This window comes from Ursus americanus, chromosome 16 (genome assembly GCF_024610735.1).
Source record: "Ursus americanus isolate L20-20 chromosome 16, mUrsAme1.1.p, whole genome shotgun sequence".
NCBI lineage: Eukaryota > Metazoa > Chordata > Mammalia > Carnivora > Ursidae > Ursus > Ursus americanus.
Genome location: NC_142142.1, coordinates 58,421,483 through 58,444,110, shown reverse-complemented (window position 1 = coordinate 58,444,110; position 22,628 = coordinate 58,421,483). Strand labels below are relative to the sequence as shown.

Genomic DNA, 22,628 nt, shown 5'->3' with positions numbered 1-22,628 from the left:
ATTTAGAAAATTTACTTTATTTAAAAAATGTATACAATATGTCCCATGATATAAAATTCTAGACAGAGTAGATTTAAAAACAGCATAATGGAAAATATAAATATCCATTTTCTTATGTATATCTTGTGCACTTACAGTCTTTGCCTAGGTTTACATTTTTCTTTATTTTACAATCTGATTATTACTTGTAGTAAAAACAAATATCATAGACAGGTATACAGCAAAAAGCAAAAATTCCCTTCTGTCTCCTCCTCAGATATTGGTAAATCCTTCCAAACTTTCACAATGTGAAAGTTCGCACAAATGTATTTTTGTTTTTTACACTCATGGTTTCACATTATATATGTTGTTTTGTAACTTATGAATACTGTAATGGAAATCTTTCATGATAGTATATTTAGAGCTACTTTTTAAAAATAGTGTATTACATTCCTTTACATATCAATAACTATTTAGCCAGTTCCCTCATGAAAGCTGTTCAAGGTGCTTCCAACATTTTACTAGTAAAAACAATGCTGCAACAAACATGCTGACAGCTTATTTAGATAAATGCACTTATTGTATTTACCTGTATCTCCTTACACCCCTCTCTTCCTTTTAAAAATCAGATTTTTAAAGGAAAACTGAAGTATTAAAAATGACTAATGGAATTTGTAGATATTGTGTGAATTTGAAGGAAAAAAATCAGAGTTTTAGTAAAACAATTTTATTAAGTTATATTCGTGTCAACAAACCAGAAACCCATGTAAAACTAACTCTTTTTAAAGACTATGACTGAGCTGGGCAGATGGAAAATTATCTAGATGGACTGCTCACTTCCTATGGAATTTTTTGAGGGCTCCACTTAATTTCTTAAACACATCCTTCCTGTTCCACACCCAGAAGCTGCATGGTGTATCTCAGTTCCCTTTAACTGTCAGGCTTGTTTGGCAGCAGGTGATAGACATTTTAAAAATTTAAGATGTTTCTAACAAGATGTCATCAGCCACAAGGAAGGACCTGGGGCTGGTGGGCAGGGTGGTGTGAAGGAGGGCAAATTTTCTTTCAATAATCTCAGCTTTGACAAGCCCCAAACTCCATGTACAATATATGCGGGACATGGATTCATTAGCATATGGTCCTACTACAGCTGCCCTTTATTTTATACTTGTGACCTTGTACTTTTGAACAATTGGTGGGTACTGGTTTTCCTTGGATATTTGGCTTTGAGGACACTGTTCCTAAATGTGGTTTTGCTCTTGTCTAGTTATACAATTCTGTGTTCTTCTTGACCTTCATAAAAGGATATGACTACTTTAAAGTGGTTACATTGTTTTTCAGATTAAGTAAATATTTCAATTAGGGGAGTAAATATTTTTAGACTGGGAGTGTAGCTAGCTCTTGCTCTGGGAGTGTGTTCTTTAGTGGCGTGAATCTTGCATTGGTGGTTTTACAAGGAGTATGTAATGAATTTCTGGGCTATAGGTCTTAAGTCCTGACCCTGTCCAAAAAGGCAAAGGAAATTTCCAAAGTTTTTCTTGCAGCAATGCAATGAAACAGAGGAGGGGTGCAGTCAAGATGCCTGCCTTTCTTATCAGCTTATTGGTGAATTCCCAAGGTACCAGGCTTACCGCTGCTTCTGGCAGATGTTTTCAAGTATCCCTTTTAAAGATTCAAAAAGTAGTAGGGATCCCCACCTGACTGTAGTTATCGTCCATCTATTGATAATGAGTGGTACCCACAGAATGTTCTCATCTACTCATAACTGTGTTGTCCTTGACGGGTGTAACACCCAGACAGATTGGAAATTACTAGTTTGTGGCATAATTTCTCCTTAATTTTGTCTCAGGTCTTGGTAAAACTTAGCTAAAAAGATATGAGTGAGCTTTAAAAAACGTGGCCTCCATAGTCTCCAAGCTACCTTTCACAAGGAAGCCATCCTCTTCTTCCTTAATTATTCTTATCAGACCTTCCAGGAGGAGGCTTGCTATTACCGAATGTCCAAAGCAGCTTGTAGGAGGAGAAATTATGCAACAAGAGAGGAAGAACCCTGCACTAACATTTTTTCTTCATATTTGGAAGAGGGAGAGGGAAAGTGAATAAGGGAAAGAAACAAACTAAGAAATATGGTGTAAATCATTTCATAGAGAGTGATTTCTACTTTGGCAAGCCTCTCTGTCTGCTATGACCCACAAGTTTTCTGTTTAGAGAAACTGCAATGTTGATGATAGCAGTTTTACACAAAAGAAAATAACATTCAAAGAGACTTGTAGTACTTGCTGTCTTGCTGTCTCGGCCAGTCCACGTGAGTCTCCTCGCCTGTGCTGGCCACAGCACGGCCTCTATCTGAAGGCTTGCATTCACCGCGTCGCTGGCCTACGCAGGAGTGTCGAGGTGAGCTGACTTAAAGCTCTTCTCTGAAAGGTCTTCCCCGGAGGCACTGGCACAGGGACGTGTTATCATCTGGCTGAGGAACGAGTTCCATCCCATCCCGTATTTCGGGTCTGCTGGACTGGCGCTCAGCATATTTCTGAAATGTGTGTTTGAAGGCAACTGAAAGATTAGTCAACGCTTCATTCCACTGGATCGTCCCTACCCCACTCACGCCAATGTCTCTAGCTGCTGTGTATCGTGAGACTAAAACCAAAGGTCTGGTTTATTCCGGTCCTGAAGCTGCATTTTAACTTCAAGGGTTATAGGCACTAAGCGCAATATTTCAAAATCTAACAAGGAACTGCAATCCACAATCTGATGGGTCTCTATTTGAAATAATGGCACCTCTTGGCATTTACCCTCCACTTATTAAAGAATAATTACATTTGTTGAACACTGAAATCAACAAGCAGAGATGATAAGCATCTCAAAAGAAAGCTGGTGGTCCCACACACCCTTCTCTTTAGGCTCATAGTCACACACGTTTTGTAAAAGGTGACAGACCCGTGTAATGTCTCTCTACTTTAGCCACTGACTGAAATATTTCTATAAATTAGACTTTTGATTCAGAGGTTCTATATACATTTAGCTGCACATTCCTGATGCTGGGCCAAACCCAACAAAATACCGACATGAGTACAGGAACCCAATGAATATCTTAGCAGGAGAAACTCCTACTCATATTATAGGTAAACTAGCAAAGGGTATACAAGTCATTCAAGGGAAAGGCTGCTTTAAGTAAATGGTGTTTTTTATCATTTACAAATGGTGTAATTCATCATTTTTATTTTTATATGAGAGGGTAATATCCACAGGTGTCTGAAGAAATGTGCTTTTGTTCTGTCCAAAGAAAAAAAAGTTTAGGTTAAAAACAAAAGCATTATTTCTTTTTTTTTCTTCCTGGCTAGAATTTACTGTGTGAAACACAAGATAGTTACTCAAAGAACCAATCAATCTAATCAATTCTTAGATTCTCAATAAACATCTGCACTTCAGTAATTAAGCCTAAGGTAATTTATATATTTATAAATAAAGGTAATTTATAATTTATAAATAAATTATATTTCATATATATAATATAAAATAAATTATAAATATATTTCATTAGTTTGTTTTCTACAGCAAGCTAAATATTTGCTTCCCATCCTATACTGTGACAGCAAAAGCATGAATCTTAAGTAGTAAGAATAACAAAGAGGCAGACCTTTTAGGCAGAGAGATGTTAATAATCTCCAGTCCAACCCCCTTATTTTCTAGATAAGGAAAGATGTTCTCTGAGGTTCAGAAAATACCTAAACCAGGAATTCCATAAAGCATTTAATAAGAGATAGCACTGCCGAGCTAGGAGGAGCTTTTCATCTATATTCGTAAGGGCTCTATGCATTGTTTTTCATAACAATGAGTGGAGACACAAATATGGAGACCACAGAAGGCCTTAGCACTGTTCCCATCCCTCCGTGGGCCGGTGCTGGGCTTCGCCAGAGTTCCACGGGCTAACGCTCTGAACCTCTGAACCGTTTCAGGAAGTGAGGCACTGAGGCCCAGCGTGGCGTGTGAGGACGCCTGAGGCGGCAGGGCGGCCGGGGGGACTGACCTGCAGCACTCGGTAATAGTAGCAGTAAAGCCGGTGTGGTTGGAGCAGCTCCCGAGCTGCCAGCTGCCCTTCTTTTGCAATCTTCCTGGCTTCTTCATCATTTTCCTGAAACGGTTAAACACACACACACACATACACACACACACACACACACACACACACACACACACTAAATGAAAAGTGCTCCTGTGACCCCCCAACGAAGGCTACTGGTGAGTATGAAGCAGGACAGAGGTTGGTCGGGTTGAATGTGACCAGCATGGGGATATGGGACACGAGGAAAATAACTTCAGAGCGAGGCTCTGAGGAATTGACAAGGTATGTTCCTAGCTCCCCGTGTTACACAGAAGTGGTCACATATGTTTGGACCCGGGTCCACAGGCCCAGAAGTGCCCCCTCCATACGCACACCAGACATGCAGTCTCTCTTGGAACTACCCTAGTACTGTCCTGGCTACCCAAGAAATTTAGAACTCATCCCCTGTTCCCCCACCCTATAGCCTCTCTACTTGATATTAAAATACAATATGGAGTAGAATAAATCCCTTTTCATGTTATAACGTCTCTTAAAAACTCCATTTTAATACGCAGCCTGAGCCCAAAAGTTGTCATAAAATGGTATCTACGAAGGCCTATCTTACTGCTGTAATCAGAAATTCAGTCATTAGTACCCACAGGCCATTCCTTCAGTACCAGGAACAGTCACTGTTTCTAACTATACTTTTGGAAATAGCTAATATTCTACCGTGCTGCCCACAAGAAAAGCCACTGGCAAGCAATCCTGACTCTTTACAAAGGGCCACAAAAATGATTCTGCCTCAGGCACACTGTTATTTGCATACCCAAATATTGCTTCTCAGAAACTTAGAAATAGAATGAAGTCTTATTTGGAAGGGTAAATTTTTATAGTTTCATAATAAAACACAACAGCTTTTTAATACGTTTCCTTTTAAAAAAAAGAATTCTTATTTTATGGGAAACCTATGATTCTTGAGATGTTCTATATAGCAGGCATTCACTGTGCCTTTTTCCTAACTGGGGAAAAGTAAAGGGTTCCATAAGTGCCTTCAATGTCATCTTGTGCATAGAGCACTCTAGCTCTGGGATTTTCAATCTGTCATTTGCTTTTGGTGTGTTTTTGCTTGTGTGTATATGCATGAATAGTGGTGACTCCTTCAGAAAAATCTATGTTCTACATAACACCGGACTTCCCATCTCCTAAAAAATCCCCCAAAATGTTGATAAAGCATATTAAAATGATCCTGATGTTGATTCTTTAGATATTTCGAGGGAAAAATTTCAGAATATAACATTTCTTTTGACTAAATTAATGTCAAGTTAAATTGGGTCATGATGGAACTCATGTAAATAACCCTGGTAAGTCTGTTATTGCCTCAAGAAATTAAAATTGCAGAAAACATACCTTGGCCCACTTAACTTTCTCTAGTAAATCACTAAGATTTCTTTTAATTGGAACATAATGTTTCCAAGGTTTTAGTGCCATATAGAAATGTTCATAATATGTTGAGTCCTGCTTCAAAACCAAACTGTCGCCCAGCATGAGGTACGGATATCTATAAGCAGCCACAGTCCCGTCCACATTCACTTGATACTTGTACTGAAAGATTAAAACAAATATAAAGAAAAAACTTAACAGCCATTTGCTTTGCTTCTGTTTGTCACCAACAGTGTCATACTAAATATAAAGGAATTATTTTACACATTCCAACTTCAGTGTTTAGAAGTTTTATATGTTATTTTGTAGCTTACATTTTCTCTTTGTATTGAAATCATAAACAGCCTTGAGCAGGTCAATTTTAAGAAATACAATGCATTTAAGGATAAGATGATCGATAATTGTAGGAAATAGGAATAACTATTTCAACTCTATGTAATGGATGCAGATTTCTGTGACCTGGTAGGAACATGTTTCAAAAGTTGTATGTTTATTAAAGCTGACTGCTGGTAACAATTTATACCTTCATGTATACATTATTTCATTTGTACCTTCTTCCCACATAACTATGAAAAAGGAAAGCGTTATCTCCAGTGTTCAGTTCTAGAGTTGAGGAGACAGAAACCTTGAGAAGTTTAGGGGACTAGTGTGATGCTAGCAACACAAGATGTACCCTGTTTACCTACTTGCTGGATTAATAAACCTTACTTTACATTTCAAAATCACTTTTCATGGGAATTAAACCTCACTCAATCATAGTAATGTGAAGCAAGTACTACCATAAGCTCTTTCCTTTTTTTTTTCTTTTTGCAAATGAGAAAATTGGCGTTCAGATAAATTTATAAACCTCTATTCTCTGAGTTCAAATCCAATGTTCTTTTCATTATAACACACTGAAACGAAGAGGCTATACTCACGGATTTAGTCATTAATTTTTTCCTAAGTAATTGGTACCAAAGAGTTTTCTAGCTAGTCAGATTTTTGTCACATTGTTCACAATGCTATCTTTGAGCCTCAGGACAATGCTCTGAAGGAGCAAGGCAGGCATCTCGCGTGTTTACGGACACGAAGAGATGAAGATCCCACAGTTAGTGGCAGAGGCAGGACCACAGGTGGAACGTGAACCCCAACTCCAGCTCCTATTGTACTTCTGTGGGATTTATACTCTTTCTGTTTAAAAAGGCCTTTAAGATCACTTTATGTAAAAGATATATATATATATATTCCCAGTTTATGAAAACAAATATAAAAAAGAGAAAAACAAATAAATGCACCAAAACCCCTACGTTAATCCCTACACTCTATTTTGAGTATTAAATACAGTTCTGGCCTTTTGGTAGACAAAATTAACAAAAACAAACAAACAAAAAAGGAAATCACAATGAGTTTTGCAATTCCCTATGCTAGGAAGGGAGAAAGTAAGAAAGCATGTGCCAGCTCACAAGACTGGAGAAATCTGCCCACCAAATGATTTGGTAGATGTAACACAAGTTTACCACTTCATATCCATACAGGAAGACAAAAATGCATACCTTAAAGAAATCAAAGAAACCTATCAATTTAGCTTTTCCAAGCTCCTTTTCTTTCTCTTGGAAAAAGAAATATCCTGTAATTCCTGCATCTAGGAGCTCTGGATTTTCCTTGGACAGCTGTACCAACTGGAGCCTCTCTTCCCGGCTGTCTCTACCTCTGAAGAAAGCTTTCTCTGTTTTATTGATCCAGGAAGGCCCTAGAAGTTTGAAGCCATAAAAAAAAATGATTATGAATTTGACATTTATTACAATGGTAAGCGTAATCATCTGTAATCTACCATTGTCGTTTAAGATATTAATGCTCTTTGATCATCAATTCATCTTCTACAATAAGGGGCTCTTTACAAAAAATATGGGATCAAGTATCTTGCTGAGATGCTTTCCAGTTTAGACTTTTAAAAACAGTCCTTTTATTTACTGTACCACATGAAAGAACGTTCTAATTTCACCTATTTTTCCTTTTTTTTTTTTTAAGATTTTATTTATTTGCGTGAGAGAGAGAGAGAGCAAGAGGGGGAGAGGGGCAGAGGGAGAAGCAGACTCCCCGCTGAGTAGAGAGTCTGATGTGGGGCTTGATCCCAGGACCCTGAGATCATGAGCTAAGCCAAAGACAGACGCTTAACCGACTGAACCAGGCAGGGGTCCCTAATTTCACCTACTTTTCTACGTATTGAGCTCATTCAAATATTGGACTGTCTGTTGTAAGACATTAGGAGATATCCAAAATAACACTGGATCAAGTTCAAAGCAAAGACATTCATTGACTTGGCCCACTCACAAGGCACTAGCTTCTTTCATCCTTTCTGCTTCACGATAAAAAACGAGCTAGGCTATTGTTCTTAGATTGGGTGAACAGAACAAAGTAACATCCACACCTTTAATCTCCGGGTTGTTCAGAAGTTTGAGCATATCACTTTTGAATACAGGGAAGACTTTGTCTAATATGCTGTGAAATTAAAATATATATATATATATATATATATATATATATCCCAATTACGTGTGTGTGTGTGTGTGTGTGAGAGAGAGAGAGAGAGAGAGAGAACGAGAGAGAGAGAGAGAATATCCTTCCTGGGAGGGAAGTGTTCTAGAAGAATTAATTTAAATTTACTTCTCTTATTCTAAAGAGAGGTCATTAGTTAACACCTGTTATTATTTCAAGGTATAAATCATACAGTACAGAAACTGGAGGGGGTCGCTCTCTCTAATATTTTAACACACTTCTCCGGAATTCACTCTTCCTAAATAAAAAGCTGGTTTTCATTTCATGTTGTCTTTAGGTAGTTTGCAAAGAGTCTCTGGCTGCATCTACTAAACAAGTCTGCCAGATCACAACAAACAGGAACAGAGGTTGTAAAGACAGGCAGGGTTTATTCATTCAGGGAATTTGGTTTAATTCAAGAGTGTGTTGTGCTGTAAGTGTAAGGCCATCAAATGGGGGAGGGAAGGAATTCAGATTTTGAAGGATCAAGCAAGGCAGAAAGAGCAAAGGGGAAAATTCCTTACCAAATGTTAGAGGTAGTAATACCCAAATTATACTGCTACCATAATTCTCTCACATCTGCATATCATTTTATATTTTTCAAAATGCTCTCTTCACCCAGGAATACAAAAGCATTGGAGTCAGCATTAAATGACAATTTTACCAAGTATATATTTTCAAATAGTATTTACAAATAACCAACTCAAAGAAGACTCAGTTACAGTAGGTTTGGACATTACTAGCCCAACCCACATATCTGATTTTTGGATTAGAAGAATCCTACACTGCTCTTTCTTCTTGGTTAGAAAATAAGAACAATGGTTATTTACATATATACCTTTATTCTGACTTAAGATCCCCTTTTTACCTCTGTTTTTCCTTCAAGAATAAACTTTAACTTACCTGTATTTCCCTGAATAGACAGGAGATCATTGGTGACACCCCTCATTGCTTCGAGTGTGGAGTGGGTGATGTCATACGTTGGAAGGATGACATCCCGTGAATCCAGGGAGCCGCACCATGAAATGATAGGTAAAGGGCCAGGGGTTTCATTGACTTTTCGATGCTCCAGAGGCCAATCTCCAAGATTAATATAAAATTCCATATCGGGGAGAAGGACCTACATAAACAAAAGAAACATCAGTGTTGGGAAGACCTCAGTTTTAGGTACTAAATGCTTCCATTCTTTGGCTTCTTAAAATATGGCTGATAAAAGTGAACATGTGAAAACAGCAGAAGAGAGAAGAATGACTCTCAGACATCAGCAGTATCAGAAAATCAAAGGTGAGGACGGTACATGGCAAATTCACTTCACCAGGAGTAAGCTCCCTCTGTTCAGAGTGGCATTCTAAATTCCTTAGTGCTGGGGGGCCCAGCTGGCTCCACTGGTGGAGTGTCTGACCCTCAATCTTTGGGTTGTGAGCTCGAGCGCCATGCTGGGCACAGAGTTTACTTGATAAAAAAAATTTAAAAATTATCAACATTGCTTAGTATTACAGAAGTGGACATGGAAAGGTATGAGTAAGTGGCTTCGAGAACTCTTTCTGCCAGCTGCCTGAGAACCGACAGGGTTAGACCCAAGCCCTTGTTTTCCTTCACTATCAAACCTCCACATCACGTCTACCTTTACTTCTGGACTCTGCCATTCCATGTCCATCTCCACGGTCAGTGCCTTACTTGAAGCCTTCTCATCTCTCGCCTGGATTGTTGCAGTAGCTTGCTCCCTAGGTGTTCCGGTATTAGGCTCTCCCCACGCTGATCTGCTCTCACCTTGCTGCCCAAATTCCTAAACCTCAAATTAACGTTACCAAGGTCAACAGAACCTAAAGCCTACAGGACAAGGTCTAAACTCTCTGGCCAGAAAGCAAGGCCCTGTTATCTTGCTCTGCCTGAGCGTGGGACAGTAAACTTTCCGGCTACTCTCTGAAAATGCCACCCACTCTCATATGTCATTCCCTTCTCACTTGGAATATTCTCCTACTTATTCACTTGGCAGTCTCCTTTCTCGTCCTTCGAACCCAGACCAAATGTCACCTCCTTGATGGCTCGCCCTCCTCAGGCAGATTCACCTTTCTTACAAGCCTGTCATGTTGAAGTACCACTATTTGTATTCACAGCCTACTCCCAACTTCCAAATAACAAAAACAAGGCCCCCTAGAGCAGGCCGCTCAAAGTCCAGAGATGAGTCTCATTTATCTTGGATTTCTTCCCAGCTACTGAGCAAAGAACCTAGAACAAGAGGGAAAGGCAGGGGATGTGACGATTCACCCTCTCGCTTCCCCGCTCTCGCTGATCAGCTCATTAATAAACTCCACACCAGGAGTTCCCACTATAGGACAGGGTTTCTCAGTCTCAGCAGGACTGACGTTTGGGTCTGGGTCATGTTTGTTGTGGGGGCTGTTCCGTGCACGGTAGGATGTTTACTAGCGTCTACGGCCTCCACAGACCAGGTGCTGGTAGCAACCCAAGTTGTGACAACCAGACTGTCTCTGGACATTGCCAAACATCTTCTAAGTGACAAATTCGTCACTAGTAAAAACATAGAGGCAGCATCGTGAATACAAGGTAGGAATACAGGGCAGCAGACCAGGAAGAAAGCACCTCCTTTATGATCAAGTACCTTTAATATACTCATACAGTGGGCTAGTGGGGCGGGGCGGGGGGTGGTGGCTGCTATTTAAAATAAGAATTAAGTAATAATAACAACAACAACAACAACAACAATAAATAGGAATTGATTGCAGCCCCACATTCAGCACCCTTGGGAGATTGTATACCTCATATCTCCAAAGTTGGCTTTTGGTTTAGAAAACTACCTCGACAGTCTGTCTGGGTGGGAAAGGCAGAAAATACCCATCCTCACTCTTCACTCTGCATGGGTAGGAAGGAGGAAGAGCAAAAGGCAATTTGAGCTGCTCTGCTAAAGAGTGCAGGAAATGTGGAAAGAAGGGTTGAGTAGAGGGGAGAGGACAGGGGGAACTGAGAAGTCTTCTGAGAGATAGAGGCCCAACTATATACACTAAGAAGCCAAGACCTGAAGATCTATGACAGGCAGTGAGAAATCCCAGAGGCAACGATGACCGAGTCTGATTAATAGAGGGATGTCTATTTTTAAATGGTAGGGTTTTTGTTTGGCTGGTTTTTACTATGCACTGGTACAAAATAACCTCTCTGTTACTAGAACCTTCAACAAAATGTGCCATGCATGCTATCTTTTAGAGGCGCTTAGGGTAAAACAAGGAAAAAGTGGTTGACGTTTAAGTCATTTTGAGATGATAAGAACAAAACAGCTGCAGAAACTGGTATCTGAATGGGAAGAGTGTTCACCACAACGGAGAACTTCAAGAAGTGACTTTGAGCGCGCCTGGGTGGCTCAGTCGGTTAAGCGTCCGACTCTTGATTTCTGCTCAGATTGTGACCTCAGCGTTGTGAGTTTGAGCCTTGCCTCGGGATCCATGCTCAGTGGGGAGCCTGCTTGAGGACTCTCTCTCTCTCTCCCTCCCAGCCCTGCTCTCTCTCTCCCAAATAAATAAATAAATCTTAAGAAAAAAAGTGACATGTCTGGGAGTCCATAGAAGCCTTGAGAGTGCTCCGTAGGACCTACTTGCCTGAGATGGGGGCTCAAGCCACTTCATTTACAGGAAAGAAAGATCCACAAGGGGGGAGAATTTATGACCACTCAGGTGGTGGACATCTTAGATGCAAATTTCCAAGCTTGGAATCCATTTCCATCCTTTGCCATTGTTGTTCTAAGCATCTCAAAGTTACAACGAAATAAGTAAACTCCAGTTGACCCTTGAACAATGCAGGGGGTAGAGGTGCCAATGCCTGCACGGTCTAAAATTTGTGTATAAATCTTGACTCCCCCAAAACCTAACAACTAGTAGCCTACCATTGACTAGAAGCCTTACCAATAATATAACAGTTGATTAACACATCTTTTGTATGTTATGCATATTATATACTATGTTCTTACAATAAAGTCACCTACAGAAAAGAAACTATTAATTAAGAAAATCATAAGGAAGAGAAATACTATTGATGTACTGTCATGTCTTTATAAAAAAATGTCCATGTATAAGTGCACTCGTGCAATTCAAACCCGTATTGTTTTCGGAACCAACGAATTCATTCTTGTACCTTTCTTGCCAGTGACAGCAAAATCTCGTCCGAGAACATTTTGAAGTCTGTGTATTTCCCTAAAGATCTTCGGTAGATGCGGTTATTGAGAATCGTGTAGTGAACAATGGCACCCCTCTCATCCCCAAACCTTTTTGGAACTTCATTTAGCATCTGTTGGAGATTGATGCTGGGGAAGGAAGCGAAATCCTTTGCTATCTGTGGTTCCTCGGTTGGACAAGAAAGAGTTTTCTGCCAGGCCTCCGGATCCTCTTCCGGACACTCACAGTACTCATGGTACACTGGTCCTGGGGAGACAAAACACGTGTAATGCCACGCTCCATTAACAAACACCTCCACACAGGGGCTTGTTTCTGCTCCTGATAGGAACATAAGATGACTTCTTGATGAATTCTAAGATTCTCCAGAAAGGGATAATCTGCCCTAAACAAACCAGTGGTGGAAGGACTTGTGTCAGAGTCCTATGCTTCTAGTTTGCATCCCCCTCTCATCATCCCTCTAGAGCACCTAGGGTAGCATATGCTCTCTTCCCATATAACCCACTCTCAACCAATGAGCTGATAAATGCAGTGGGTCATAAATGCCTGATGAACATAAAACACCTTACCTTTTAACAAGGAAAAAGAAAATGTATTACTTTTCAGGCATTATTATATAGCAAGTGGTGATTTTTTTTTTTTTTTTTTTTTTTTTTTTGTACAAGATGGAGGTCTCTTCCCCTGAATCTCTAAAATCACCTTCATCAGCACATCTCAAAAAAAGAGATATGCAACCCAGGGGTATCTGGCAGTGTAATTTTAAAGAACCCAGCCATAAGTATAAAACTCCTCTGAAGACTCATTTTAGAAGGAATTTATACCAATCGAATATCTTACTTCAGAATAGATTTAACTTAATGTGAAAATATAAAAATTAACATAATTTTATAAATATAAAAACTTAAAAAATTATGTTTCTTGAGGATTTTTAGTTCAGACCAAGAAGAGTTATATGGACCAATTTACCCTTCTACCTGAAACTACCAAAAAAAGAGACAAAATATATGAAACAGTTTTTGAGACACCAGACATGAGGCAGTGAAGGACAGTAAGTCTGAGAGATGGAAAATAGATGAGGTGAGCCCTACAGTTCGTAAACTTACTGCCTAAGGGAGGTTCCAGGTTATGGAAACCGGGGGGAAAATGCAGGCAGAGCCCAGCAGTCTCACTGAGTTGAGGGGACAGAGCTGAGTGTCCAGGGAGAACAAGGCGGCTAGCATTTGCAGGACACATTCCCTGAAAGGAGAGAACTACACAGAAAACTCCAGAGCTCTGCAAAAGGTTCCCTCTCAAGTATTTAGGGTTCCTGAAGACTGTATATGAGTGAGGAAACTATCCAAGGCAGGGAAAGAACCATCCAGAATGATTGGAATGACTACCAACTGGTCATTCAGGGTTGGGAACAGTACCTGTTTACACCAGGCTGACTGGGAAACATCCTAATTCCTGGGGCTTAGGGTAGAGTCGGCAGAGAGGTATTGCCTGAGTGGTGGGGCATAATTAACCCCAGACTAAACATGGTTCTGGTTTTACCTAATGAACTGTAAAAGCAAAGTTTGAAAGGTTCAAATTATTTCCAAGTAACTTCACTACATTACAGGAAAAAAGCTCAAGAAGATGAGAAAGTGCCAAGAGATGAAAAACACACTGGATACAGTCAGTGACAACTTGGACACTGCAGAAGGAAAGACGGGGAACTTAATGATGTAGCAACAGAAAGCATACAAAATGAAATGCAGGAAAAAAAAAAAAGAATTTTAAAAATGAAAAGAGCATCACTGAGCCGTGGGATAATTTCCAGCCTAATATAGGGGTAACTGGCATTGTGGGAGGAACTCTGGAGTAGAACAGAAAGAAATATTGAAGAAATAATGGCCAAAATTTTTCTGGATTTAATGAAAACTATAATCCCAAAGATCTAAGACGCTCCACAAACCCAAGCACAAGAAACATGAAGAAAACTACACCAAAGCACATAATGATCAAATTGTTCAAACCGACTTCGAGAGAAAACCTTCAGCAGTGCAGAGGCAAAAAGCTATGGAAGTCAGCAGACACACTGCTGGCAACGACGCAAGTGGGAGAACAGTGCAGGAACATCTTCGCAGTCCTGAAAGGAGACAAAGCCAACCCTGTTATCTACAATTCCATACTTAGTAAAAATGTCTTTCAAAAGCTGGGAGAACTCATCACCGGCATTCTCACACTAAAAGAAATGATAACGGGGATCCTTTAGCAGAAGGCACATGGTACTAGATGGAAATATAGATCTATATTAAAGAATGAAGAGCGCCGAAAATGTTAACTACCTGGGTAAATACACAAGAGTTTCTTGCTTATCACTCAGATTTCTTTACTAAGTTTTCTTTCCTGCAAAATTCCAAGTTAAACTGAGCTCCAGGAGGGGTGCCTGGCTGGCTTAGTCAGTAGAGCATGAGACTCTCGATCTTGGGGTACCAAGTTCGGGCCCTGCGTTAGGTGCAGAATTACTTACAGTTGAGCTCCAGGAGGTACACATGCCACGTTCACTCTGTTGTACACGACTCCAAGGTCATCATAACCCACCTTGAAAGGCATGGGGTCTACACATACATTATAAGGCTGGCTCTGGATTGTGTAATATAATCACTTACCTTTCAAAATATAAGGAGACTGAGCCACATGTTCATCACCATAAAGGACCTCTATCTTCAGCCCTTCGCTGACAGTGTCATACACCCTATATCGCATCAAAAACGTCCCATCATTCCTGTCCAAAGGTTTGGGGACATGGATCCGGACTAACTCTTTAGGTGAAAGAGATTTGATTACTACTTTGAATAGTGATTGACCTGAAAGAAAGAAAGAAAAAAAAAATTTATATATATATATATATATATATATATATATATATATATATATATATATATAAAACTACTATTTCATGGTTATTTTGTCTTGCCAATTATTGGATAGGTGTCTCTACACCAAAGTTACATTTTTCTATACCATCAAAATAATAACAAATAATAACAAAATAATTTTAGGACCAGGAACCATGTCTGGGTTGCATCTTGAAACCAAAGATCTGAGTCAACATTCAATTTGTTAGTCATTCAAAAAAGATTTACTGAATGAATGAAATCACTTCATTAAAAACTCAAGGAACTTTTTGCCTCTTTGCTCTTTTCTCCTTTGGGTGGGTTAAAGCAGCCTAGGTAGTTAAAAATGCAAAAACTCATAATGACAGAGCTCCAAGACAATCTCGCTTTCTCCTGTAAAATATAGACCAGCTTTCTTTGTAAACCATTTTAATACCTAATAACCCTCATTTCTGACGAAATTTCCCTTCTGTTAACCCAAATTTCCAGTTATACTTCTAAGCCTATTTCCCTAAGTGGAGAGAGATTATAGCTAGTTACTAGACTCTGTGCACAGATATCGGACACACACACACACACACACACACACGTTCACACAACTTTGTTGTGTTGTGTATAAACTAGAGTTTACTTCTCTAAGCTTGTTTCCTCGGGTTGAATTGAAAGTTATACTAGGATGATCTAACATTGTTTTCAACTCCAAAATTTTGTGTGTTTTCTGGAGATGCCAGGGTAGACAATACCTGCTTAGTAAATTTTCCCTTCTCTTTTGGTAGTATATGAGCTGATTTAGGCTTTGAAACAATACCGGTGTGACTAATATCACTGTGATCCAGGAATAAATGTTGTGATCTCTTTCTTCCCAGCGTCCAGCGGAGGTGTCTACACTCAGCGCAGATCTGATCCTCAGGCGCTTTGAGAATAAAGATCAGTTAATATCCTAACCACAGCTAATCACTATATCAAAGGCAAATTTTCTTAAAAGTGGTGAATCCTCTGAAATTCACTGTCCTGGCAAAAAAAATAGTGATGAAAGTAGTCCTTCATCTCACATCTATCATATTACCAAATGAAGCATATCTAAAATATATTTTTTGAAATTACTGAAAAAAGTTTCTTTTTCCTATTCTTAGTTTCTAAATCTTGTGAGTGAAGTTTCTACTTTCTTTTGATCTTCAAGGGTTTTATTTTTTTCTGGTGGGTCAGGAGAGGCGTTCCTTGGTCTTTTCAATTTTGTAATGAAATACAGTGTCTGACAACTTGTTATTAAGTAATACATTTTAGCATCCTTCAAACAAGTGTGATAAAATTATGAAAGAAATCTGCTAAACTAAACGAATTATAATGAATTATAACATAGGGGATATTGTAAGAAAAAAAGGTAATAATTTAATGTGAAATTGTTTAAAATGCAAGCCATTTACCTGAAATGCTTAGATGAAATACACTGGTTATTGCTTTGTGCTATTTCTCACTTGATTTTAGAAAGACAGCGCACTGTGGCAGACTGAAAATCAGGCAAGCAGAGCCTGGGGACTGGGAGGCAATGTCTGTAATTTTCTCCCCAAAGAGGAAGCAGTAGAGAAAAGTTTAGTGTCTGGTCAAACAGTCCTGTTCTCCATAAGCTTATAATGGTAAATAAACACAAGAGATATAAGACAAACATATTAATGTGTGATCGTTGTGAAAAGAAACGGATTTACAGAAAAAACTAGCTCCAAAACGCTTCGTTATTTCTAAATTCAAAGTATTGGAGTAAATCTGTATTGTCTCTCCTAGTTACAGAATTTTTTCATCTCTGAAATGGCATTTAAGAGCTACATTTCAAAATAAATGTACAAAACTAAAATAGAGCTATTGGAAATACATATTTTAAATGTTCAGTTATTTTTATAGTAATCTTTCATGCCTGTGCCATTGTTGGCATGAAATTGTTAGAATCAACACAAAATAACAATGGTCAGGACTGACATAGAAGCAATTTTAACCTCATAAAAGAGAAAATGAGAAGAGTGCAATTTGAAATTGCTTCAAATGGAAGGAATGTGAATTCTCATTTGCCCCAACAGCTACCATAATGGAACAGACTTGAAGCTCAGCTTGAATTTTTCTACTTTATCAATTCAAACCTCTTTAAGAGAGATAGTTAATAGAATGAGCATGCAGGGACAAGGTAGATCAAGGAGGTCAGCAGTATCAAAGTCTTGCATCATCAGAATCAGAACTTTTGAAGACTTGATTTGGAAAAGGCATCAAAAGCATCTTAAAAAAAAATCACTTCCTTACCACTTATTATGTGCCAGTCCCTGAGCCTGGGATTCTCATTTGCATTTTCTACCTTATTTATTTCCTACAAGAATTTGTAACGTAGGCATTGTCACCCCCATTTTACAGATCGGGAAACCAAAGCTCCAAGAAGTGAAGTAACTTGTCCAAGATCACCTATATATGAGTAGCAGAGCCTATATTTGAATACAGCTTGAATCCTTCCTTCAAAGCCCATCCTGCATCCACCTTGTTGCGCGGTGTCACGTTAGCGAATTGGTTTGCAAAACTCAGAGTTGGAGGGATAACCTCTGGCACCCTTGGTCCAACAGAGTCACTGCATTCCCTGTTGCTTAGGAAGATGATTAAGGCTCTGCAACTGTAACAAGCGTCAACCCCACATGGCCAAGGGAACAGAGTCCCAGAAGGCCAAGCTGTTTCACCTTGAGGCTACACGTAACTTTCCAAAAATGCGTCGCTGCCCGCTGACCACGGATGGATGCTCTCCAGGAACTTACTGAAAACTGATGCATGACAATCATATTGCAGGAGATTTAATTAAACGGAAAGAGGATGAGGGTCTACTCTTGGCTCTCACACTGAATGTCTGTGGGGCCACAGGCAAAACATTCTAGCTTCACTGCGCCTCAGTGTCTTAGGTGTAAAGTGAAGAGAATGATATCCAGCCTTCTTATTTCCAAGACGATTAAGGACGACAAATGAAACAGTTTAAAACACTAAAGTGCTACACAAGCAGGAGGTATGATTACTTTACGAAGGTATCACTACCGATGAAGGTAAAGGGGGACTGAGTAGAAAATGAGTATTTGTACCCAGCCATCCTGAGTCCAACCACCCTCCCTTCCACCCCTTCTTTTCTCTATGGTGTTTACAGACCATCTCTGCCCGGCATTATGTCACATGCTGGTAACATAACAATATCAACAGGTTTTGCCTACGTCCTTAATAGAAGGAGAAATACTCCGTTTAGGTCAGAAGGGAGTACAAACAAAGATAAAGATAGCCTCTTTCCCTATATCCAAGGTTACAGACTGCCTAATTTCTGTCTTCGGACTCCAGCCTGAGATGCCCTGCTTTAGAACATTCAAGGTCACGTGTTTGTAACCCAGGTACCTGGAGATACACAGCATAATAATGATATTCAGATAAAGGTGACTCTGTTAAATGGGAGTGATAATTATTAAGAGAATCTTGGTAAGTCGTGTAAGAAACCCTATGTCTTGAGGGAAAAAATGGCTTTTTTTTCCATTTAGTTCTTGGAGAAGGAAAAATTTCAGGAATTGCAAGTGAATGATGGCGGCGGAAGGCGTAAAAAACCTGGTTGTGTGAGTGTTTCAAAACTACAGGGCAGCCTTTTAATGGAAGCTAAAAATCAAGTGGCATGAGAGGAAATAGGGAGAATCTAAGGGTATGAAATTGAGGTTGTCTGAAAAGATTTGGTGAAAGTCTTTTGTTTTTTATGACGTTTTTTCCTGATCAGAAAAACATTAAGATTATTCTGTGGCAAAATTTTCTTGGGGAAAAAACTGTGAAAAAAAAATCCTTATTCTCGTGCTACAACTACTGAGAACACTAATGAATGAGGTATAGGTTCATCTATTTATTATAAAATTAAAATGAAACTATATAATTTCTCCCTGTTCAGTCCATCCATAACCTAGTATAAGCATTATTAAATAACATTTTTAAATATTATTTTAAAATTAAAACAAATTGTGGTTAAAACATATAACAAAATTGATCATCTTAACCATTTTTAACTGTACAGTTCAGTAGTATTAAGTTAATTCACATTTTTGGGCAACAAATCTGTAGACCTTTTTCATTCTGCAAACCTGAAACTCTCTACCTATTCAACGACGTCCCATTTCCCTCCTGCATCGGCCCCTGGCAATCACCCTTCTACGTTCTGTTTCTATGAATTTAACTACTTTAGATACCTCATATAAGTGGAATCTACAATGTTAACTTTTCATGGGTTGTCAAATAGGCCATCACATGAATGGACCACACTTTATTTAGCAACTACCTCAGAGTTGGCTAGTTAAATTTGCTGCAGTAAATAACCATAATGCGGCAAGAATTTCTTGCGTAGAAATCTTGACCACGTTCCGATCATTTTCTCAGGTCAGATACCTAGAAATCAGATAACCAGAAATAAAGGGCACGGGCATTGTTTGCAAAGGGCATCTTTTTTAAAAATCACATTTCCTAGCTGTTGAAACTTATTTTTTGTACATTAGGTTCGTAAATATTTAAGATTCTTGGTACATTTGGAAAACTGCTTTCCAGAAGCATTTTAGCAATTTATGGTCCCACCAGCAGAGGACGAAGGTCACGGTCTGAGAGTATCTCCATGCCCGCTTGACAGCTTTGCATATCACCACTTAAAAAACCTTTGCCAATATTTTTTGATTAAAGAATGGAATTTTATTTGAATGTCTAGCTCTTCATTAATAGTGAGATTAGCAGCATGTCACTTTGGATCATGTAACTTTCTTTTTTTCCTGTATAATTTTTCCTTCGTTCTCCCTTTTCTTTCTAAAGCTTCCCCCCTCCCTCATTATAACATTATAAAATGAATTTCAGGAAAGAAAGAAAACTATAAAGGAGAAAATATACCCCATAGTGAAAGACTTCGAATCTGGCTTTAAGGATTTTTTTTACTCTGGTCCTTAGGGCCATGGAAAGTCTTTCTAGAACTAAAAAAAAAAAAAAATGTTTAGTCATAGTTTCCCGCGGGCAGTGGAAAAGGCGCTGGGGTATTCTGATTGTCTCTTTGTTGCTAAAACAGGGTTCCAGCTGGCTGGACATAAACGAGACAGAAATAAGCAAATCCTGACTGGCAACAACTCGAACCTAGCAGGACAAGTTGCAAGAAGTTGCAAAGGCAAGACAGCAGGAGAACGTGGGAGGACGCCCGGACAGAAGGATTCAAGCACAAGACCCACCCTGGGGAGGGAGAGCAGCTGAGTTTCTACCGAGTTTCACTAATTCTGCAGTCGGCCTCTGAGAGCTAAGGGAACACAATCTAGCACGCAAAAGCGCTTGCTCGGTGCCCCGGCTCCAGCACTGCCTGGGTGGAGGACTTGGCTGCTTCCAACCCAGCAGGCCTCAACCGTGTCACCCGACGCGGTTTCTGGGGCTTGATGACTCAAGGCGCGGAGGCGCTCCCTGCGTGCTGTAGCAGCGCGGGAACACGGTCTCCGGCCCGTGAGTCACACAGCCCTCGTCAACACCCCGGGCGCCGTCCGCACGCAACGCCGGCGCCCGCACCCGAAGCGCCGGAGAGCCCGCGGACTGACTTCCTTCCTTCCACAGACTTCTGCAGCGACGCCCTCCCCCCTCTGTGTCCCGGGAGACGGGGGCAGGGGAGGTGGCCAGAGCCGAGGCAGGGCGACACTCGCCGGGAGAGGGGCGCCACGCAGGCGGCGGGCGGACTCCCGAGGGGCAGGGGCGCGGGCCCGGCGAGGACGCGCGGCGGGGAGCCGGGCGCGCGGGCGGCGGGGGGCGCGGAGGCCGGCGGCTCAACGCTACCTGGGGGCGAGCGAGTGAGGTTTTGGCCCTCCGAGTTCACGGCCTGCAGGTAGAAATAGCGGACCGGCAGCACGACGCCCGCCCGCAGCCCGGGCCCCCACACCAGGCTCCGCGGCGCGCTCACCGGCGCCTCGGGGGCCCCGGCGGCCACGAGCAGGGCGAGCTGCAGCGGCAGCAGGGCGGCCCGCGGGAGGCGGCGCATGGTCGCCGGGCCCGGCGGTCCAGCTCGGCGGCGGCGGGGTGGGGCCAGGCTCTGGGGGGCGGGCCCGTGCGCGGCCACCAGCCGCCCCGCCGGCCCGCCCCCGCGATCTCCCGGCCCCAGCGCCATGCGCCCTGCCGGGGGTCAGCGAAGGGCGCGTACGGCCGCGGGAACCCAGCGCAGAGCAGGGCCCGGGGGCCGGCTTGGTGAGGCTAGGGATGCGAGCCTGAGCCCTCGGCCGCCAAGACCTGGTCTTGCCGGGCCCCCACCTCTGGTTCTTGGAGCTGTTCAACCGTTTGGAGGAAACCGCTTTGAAAGGACACCAACGCCGTGGCGATGGCCGTGGGGAGAGGGAAAGGGCTCCGCAGCGAAGAACTTCCATGTCCTTTAGGGAGATGCCCTCAGCCGAGGAATTTCACTGGGTTGACATGGAGCAGAGCAAATGTCACGCCACCTCTGCCAGCTCTGTGTTCCCGCGGGCACCAGCCTAATCCTGCTATCCTCCGTGGGATTCCTCCCTTCTCCCTAATCTCCTTCCCCTACACTTTGCTTTTCTCAACACGTGTTTTCTGAGCATCCGATTTGTTAGGGACAAATCCCGAGGAAGCAGGCACTGGGGTATCAGAAGTCAGGGTGGTTGAAGGACTTCCCTTGAGCCACTTGCCAGAGCTTCACCTCTGTCAGGTGGTCCTGTCCCCCTGGTCTTGGTCACTCCTCAGAAGCTGGAGCTGGGGTCCAAGAAGAGGCTGGCAGGAGCCCTAAGCGCTGGCAGCCACTGTTATCCTCCCCCCCCCCATCATTTGATCCACATTTGTTATTTTTGCTTCTTTTATTTGCTTATCGTTCAAATCTGTTCAAGGAAAATAAGCATTCTGCTCAGGCTGGGTGAGCCAGGGGGAACCCAAAGTGCAGAATGGACAGAGGGATTCTGCACCCTCTTACAGACCCCAATCCAGAACCGCCAGAACCAGGCACCCCCTGTTCATCTCCCGCGTTTAATTGGGTTACTCAGCATTCTTGCTATGACCACCTTTTCCTAGGGCAAAATCCTCCCCAGTTCTGTTGTCATATTTTAGTAATACTGAGCAGAGGTTGTGGACGGTGTTCTTTGTATTTTGGGAAGATTTTCAGAAACTGGTAGTAAATCACTGGTGAATCGTAGGGCTAAAGTATAGCAGCATTATTATTATTACTTTCACTGATAAGTTTTAGTGTGGGGTTGTCTGCATGCTTTAAATAGAAAGCATTGCTGTGCTCTAGCTATCACTTTGAAAAATTGGGTAGAACATGTTTTATTCACATTCTTTCAAAATCAAACTTTAAAAAATTTCCCAGAGAAATAGTCTGAGGGTTAGCTGGTAGAGGACAATCGTAAAATATGGCCTGACTTATTACATCATACTTGCGGTAACCCCCAGTATTTTTTGAGAACATATCAAGGAAGGCATATAATTGAATATGAACCCTTGTTTAGCAATGCATCTGTACCAACTTGTTTTCTTTCTCATTGTCATCCATATCTTTAAAATCATATCTCTTCAGATCAACCAATGCCTTGACTGGATTCCTTATCCTAAATCAAATTTCAAATA

General features: G+C 41.2%; 1 protein-coding gene across 2 annotated transcripts; it reads right to left on the bottom strand.

Moving 5' to 3' along the window:
- On the bottom strand, window positions 1-21,077 carry POGLUT3 (protein O-glucosyltransferase 3). Of its 2 annotated transcripts, none has more exons than XM_045797716.2 (8): window positions 20,838-21,077; window positions 14,787-14,984; window positions 12,116-12,402; window positions 8,879-9,095; window positions 6,994-7,190; window positions 5,429-5,623; window positions 4,007-4,111; window positions 1-2,509 (listed from the first exon to the last, which is right to left on the bottom strand). In XM_045797716.2, exons 1-8 carry the CDS (start codon window positions 21,037-21,039, stop codon window positions 2,384-2,386), a joined length of 1,527 nt encoding a protein of 508 aa, XP_045653672.1. In that variant the 5' UTR covers window positions 21,040-21,077; the 3' UTR covers window positions 1-2,383. The 2 variants fall into 2 exon arrangements, with proteins under 2 accessions (XP_045653672.1, XP_087724591.1); XM_087868465.1 differs by lacking the exon at window positions 20,838-21,077 and adding an exon at window positions 15,758-15,895 and having other exon boundaries at window positions 2-2,509.
- Window positions 21,078-22,628: the final 1,551 nt, after the last annotated feature.